Consider the following 6,000-nt stretch of genomic DNA (forward strand, 5'->3'; position numbering starts at 1 on the left):
CTGATCAAAAATTATAAAAAGTAAAAAGGAGATAAAAAAATTGAAAAAGAGACAGAAAAAAATTAAGCAACAACTGCTTCTTTCAGTAGATCAGTAGAAATGAGCAGTTCGGTTAAGCTATCCTGTGCACATACATATATATTTCTTCTTTCTTCCCTGCTTTCTTTTCTCCTTTCCTTCATCCCCATTGTTCCTTCCCTTTGAACCTTTTCTTTATTGTACCTTTCAGATTTTATTTACTCTTCCAGGTTCTTACACTAGGGAGACAATATGGCAATAAGTTTTTAAATAACATTTTAGCCCAAGATCAAGGACATTTATAAGAACTAATTTGCTAAAATCAAAATTCTCATTTCTGAATCAAGGTTCTAAAATATAATAGTAAAGTGCACTGTAAAACATGTAAAAGTCATAAAATATTTAGACATAAAAATTTCTTTTTTTATGTGGTTAGTACAAGGTCTACAGGGTCTCACTACATAGACTAGTGAATCTCCTATATTTAGCCTCCTAAGCGCTGGGATTACAGGCACATGCCACCACGCCCAGTGTCAATCCCTGTCTCAGCACACCCCATGAGCAGGAGGCTAGCATAGACATAAAAATTTCTACATGAGTTTACACAATTTGTTAAATGTTTATAACAAAAACCAAATCTGTGGAAAATTCACTTTTCACCACTCTGTCAAATACGTGAAGGCAAGGCTGCCTATGAGGATGTGTGAATGATGGAGAAAATCCTAGAGGCTAAAAACGGGCTTTGAACTCTCATTCCACTCCACTTCTTAGGTGGGTCCTCTAAGGGACAGCAACCCCTCTGAGGAAACTCACCTTCCTCCTCAACAACACAATCACATAAGCCTTGCAGAATTTTTACTGGTATCAGAGATGTTACATGGAAAGGCATCACTCTATACCTGGTAGCAAGTGACATGAAAAAAGCCATGTGGCTACCTTAATAAATATTAAACTAAAATTAAAATAAAAACTAAAATGATAATACCTCAAAACTATATCATACCTAAAAAGATACTCAAGTAATACAAATATACTCCTTAAAATTTTAATGTTAGTATTGAGCACAATAAATCAATATCCAGAAGAATTAAAAAGATCAAATGCTTTTCTCCAAAGAGAAAATGTTTATATATCAAAAAAACATCATTAACTTAAAAGATGAATAACATCAGCCTAGAAAGAAGTGATAAGTCATAAAACCTCCTTTTGACATAATCCCATTTCCTTATGCTAATATTTTAGAAATACAGCTCTTACTATTTGTGGCAACTTTGTTTTATGCATGCTTGTAATTGACCACAAAAATTCAAAGTGTTGAGTTTAGGGTTACAAATACATTTTAGTAAGCAGGCAGATTAGCAGGTACAGAATTTATGAATATTATTTGGATCCATGAATGAGGACTAACTATAAATCATTAAAAACATTTTTAACTAATGAAGAAACACTATTCCATCATAATCATACATCAAAAACTGACACATATTGTAAAAAATAATTACACAGTAATTGAATTCTGGATAGTAGAGAATTGCTAGTTATGACATAAATATATTTAAATTGCCCATTTCAACAGGGTAACATAATCTCAGTATTTCAAACTTTCACAATTACCAATATGCTGCTCACTGCCATTGAATTTGCAATAAGATAATGAACAAAATAGCTTTCAACTTACAGGTTCACACATACATACATTTTCCTCAGTGCCTGGAACACTATCTGGCACACAGTAGGCCCTCAGTAAATACAAACTAACATTACATAGTGAACTGTCAGTCCGCAGCAGAGCTGCAGCACTTCCAAGACAATGTTGTCAATATTGCCACATCATCACTTGGCACTTAATAGAGCACTTAATATATGCCAAATGCCCTTCTAAGTGCTTGAAATACAGTACCTAATTTAGCCATTACAGTAAGTCTATGCTGTCAGAATTGTGTCAGGAACTAAATTTCAGTTACATTGTCCTGCCTGAACCACAGAGCAAGTTACATGGCACAGTAATGATTTGAATTCTGATAACCTTTAGAAGTAGACTCTTAATCAGGACACTATCATTACTTCCCACATTATCTTCCTTTTATTTAGATATGTCTTTAGAAGACATTTAAACATCTAAGTATGCTGGAATCTTTCAAAATCTTAAATAGTATTTTGCAGTAAAAAAATAAATTTTAAGTCAAACAGCTAGGATCTGAATTCTGATTCTGCTGCTTGGTTCTATAACTGAAAATTACATCAGATTAATGATTTGTCCAGTTTTTTTCACATACAAAGTACACTTCAAATTATTCTATGCATTTAAAGATAAACTGGATATAAAGCAAAACACCTGGCAGAGAACAGTCAAAAAACAGCATTCCCCTCTTGTAGGCTTAGGAAATAGATGCAAAGCAAGAAAAAGAGATCTAAGTTTATTTAAGATTTTTAACAAAATTATGACTGAACAGCACTCTATGTAGTTAAAGTATTCTGGAAGACTGATGTTCTGAAATCATTTAGCTCTATTCCAACTACATATTCAAAATTAGCATATGTTATATGATATAACAAAAATCATAGATAGGGTAAAAGGGAAGTGTGAATTTCAACTTTACTAAAATATATGCCATTTGAAATTCTGTGGTCAAGACCTTCTATACTTTCTTACCTGATACTAGTGGTTTCTGTATATTGAACAGCCATCAACTGAGAATTTGAGCTCTGTTCCAGAGCACCCTGGAAGAGAAAAGAAAAAGCTTAATGCCATATAGTAAAAGCATATGAAAATCTTCCTATACTAACTCACTCTACCTTGTTATTAAACTTTTATTAAAGCATTCATACTGTTTTTCATGGACATTGTGACATATTGTTTATGTAATTAAATATCAACATAGAAATTAGAACTCTTTAAGTAAAACCCTGGACTAGAGATTCTTACGGAGTCCTACGGAGACTGAGACACTTAAGGCACTTTCTATAAAGTCTAAAGAAAGAACAAGTTTAATCCAAGAACTACAAGTTTTATGACCAAACTATTTAAGAGTTAATGGACATATAACACTATAAGTTTTACTAAAAATAATTATGAGTGGCAAGTCCCTAAGAAGTATGAAAGGTCTAAAATGAAAAGTAGATTCCCCATTGTTTCCTGACTTCAATGTAAGTATCTTCATACCTAAACACATATATATGGGCTAAATATTAAAGAGATCTTAGCAATGACCCTTTTGGCAAGAAAACAGTTTAATCTGGAACCAGTGCTGGCTCAGATACATGATACTGCTTCTCTTTTAGATAGCATGTGCCCTGCACTATGACACTTCATACTCCATGGAAGTTCTATAAGCTGATCTTCAGAAAAACTTTATAAGAGCATCAAAATTCAAGGGCATATTACTTTTGCTTTATTACACAAAGTGACCTGACTACTTTCCAGTCCAACAGTGCCTTACAGAATTGTTTAGTCACAGACATCTGATATTTGTTCATTATTGTGTCCACGTATCCGTCTTCTAGCAAGCAAAGCATTTTTGTACAATACATGCAGGGGGCTACAAAAGTGAACAAATTCACGCAGCTCAGTGTTTAAACTGGAAAACTGACATATAAAAACTTACAACATTATAAATGCTAAAATAGAAGCCTTCGTGAAAAAAGTCTAAGGAGAAAGAACAACTTCATTTAAGAACAATATTATTTGGTGAATGGAACCAACATGAAAGGATCAACTAGAGAGCTTCCAACTTTTAGCTCTGTAACAAGTCAAGGGTGTATTTTTATGAGAATCAATTGTTGATATTACATACAGTAAATGTTTTATAAATGCTTATTAAACAAAAATGGCAGACATACCAATAAAATAAAAAGAAAAACAAATAAAATACTGTACTTATTGACCTGGTTACCAAGCTAGTAGTAAAAATGGACAAAACTGAATTATACTTCATTGATAAAAACAAGGTTTAAAATGAATAGTTGAAATAACTGGTGAATTTTAAATAGTGCTAATTTGGCACATAGGAAATTAACACAAACATGTCAAAGAAGCCAGGTTTCTTTCCCTACTTTTCGAAATGAGTGGGTAGCTTTTTTTTTTTTTTTTTTTTTTGGCAGAACCAGAGATTGAACTCAGGCCCTTGTGCTTGCCAGGGAAGCACTTATTCCACTGAGCCATCTCCCCGGCCCCAGGTAGCTTTTAAGGAAAAATGAATTACAGACACATCAGGCAAAAAGAAATTAGATATGCTATCTACCTATGTAAGATTTACACCAATTAAAAGAAATTTTGAAAAACTTGCATTTCATTTTTAACTACATAGATTTAGTGAAAGGTGTAATTGGCAAAAATATGAAGTAGGCATTCACACAAAAAGAAGATGTGAAAAATCTCTGATGACATTGTACAGGTGTCTACTTTTCCCTTTGGTTCTGTCATTTTATGTTTTGTACATTTCACAGCTTTATTATTAAGAATTATTATGTCTTTTTAATAAATGCTTTTATCATTATGAAATTTCTTTTCTTGGGTAATGAACTTTATTTAGAAGTCTACTTTATGTGATTAATATAAACAGTCAGTTTTCTAATGCTCATATCTGAATAGTATATACATTCTATTGTTTTATTTTCTGTAATTTCTTATAAACTGCAGATAGTTGGACCTTTCCTTTTTTAAAAATCTACTTTGACAACCTCTGTCTTTTAATTGATGTTATAGCCCACTGGATTTAATTATTAATATAGCTAGATTTAAATCTATCTTGGCATATATTTTTGTATGCATTTTCATTTTTTTCCTGTCTTTTTTTAATTTTTGCTGAACCGGGGATTGAACTCAGGCCCTTGCACTTGCTAGGGAAGCGCTTATTCTACTGAGCCATCTCCCCAGCCCCTTTTTTTTCGAACTGCTATTTTTGTCTTCTATTTTACTTGTATTGTATTGGCATTTTTAGCTATATAGTGGCCCCCCTCCCTACTGACCATGGTTTCAGTTACCCATAGTCAGCTGTGACCCAAAAATGTCAAACAGAACATTGCAGAAATACATAATTCATAAGGTTTAAATTGTGTATTGTCCTGAGCAGGCCAATGAAATTTCTAGCCCTCCTGTTCTATCCTGCCTGGACCATGACTCATCCCCTTGTCTAACATATCCACACCCTGAACACTGCTTGCCTTTGCCACTTAGTCACATCAGCTGTCAAAGTATCACAGCGCTTGTGTTACGGTAGCCCTCATTTTACCTAATAAGAGCCCCAAGCACAAGAGTGGTAATGCTAGCAGTTTTACTGCAGCATATGGTTGTGACTATTCTATGTCATTATTGTTCTTAATCTCTTTTTGTGCCTAGTTCGTAAGTTATCATGGTTCTGTAGAACATACAGAACAGAACAGGGAAAACACAGCATATATAAGATTTGGTACCATCCATCTTAAGTTAATCATAGTGTACCTTGAAATATTATTTGAGCAATATAAGAACTTAGCAGTATATTTCTACTTATCTCTCCCTACCTTTGTGTCCTTCTATTTAATCTATAAAATCCACAACTAATTGCTTTTATTATTGCTTTTGAAATATAACACTCTTTGAAAGGAATATGTACAAATATAATGTACATATCTTTTTTAAAAAAAATTTTTTTGTATAGCTGGACACTGCTTTATTTTTTATTTTTTATTTTTTTGCCATAGTTTTATTGATAAAGAAATAGCAATGAGACAGTTTCAAATCAAATCAGTAGGACAGTTTCAATAATTAACACACTGCATACATTCTTCTTAGTGGTTAATTGCTGTACAAGATGCAGACTTGATATCCCATTTACAAACACCATTAGAACAAATCATTCTATTCATTAGCAGAATGTAACTATATATCTCTCTCAACCACTTTGAATACACAGATACAAAATGGACATTCATCTGTATACCCTTTTTTTGTTAAGTTCCGTTATTTGTATAGGTGTGTAAACTCAGCAAAATATTCTAAAA

At 32.8% G+C, this 6,000-nt stretch overlaps 1 protein-coding gene across 2 annotated transcripts in view; it reads right to left on the reverse strand.

Moving 5' to 3' along the window:
* Positions 1-6,000, reverse strand: part of Atf6 (activating transcription factor 6) — a 274,808-nt gene that overhangs the window by 149,255 nt on the left and 119,553 nt on the right. For both annotated transcript variants that reach the window (XM_023699786.1, XM_012516641.2), the window contains exon 13: positions 2,672-2,739. In XM_023699786.1, coding sequence (XP_023555554.1) covers positions 2,672-2,739 — 68 coding nt within the window. The remainder of the gene's footprint in view (positions 1-2,671; positions 2,740-6,000) is intronic.

The sequence above is a fragment of the Octodon degus genome, unplaced genomic scaffold (assembly GCF_000260255.1).
Source record: "Octodon degus isolate 3935 unplaced genomic scaffold, OctDeg1.0 scaffold00116, whole genome shotgun sequence".
Classification (NCBI taxonomy): Eukaryota; Metazoa; Chordata; class Mammalia; order Rodentia; family Octodontidae; genus Octodon; species Octodon degus.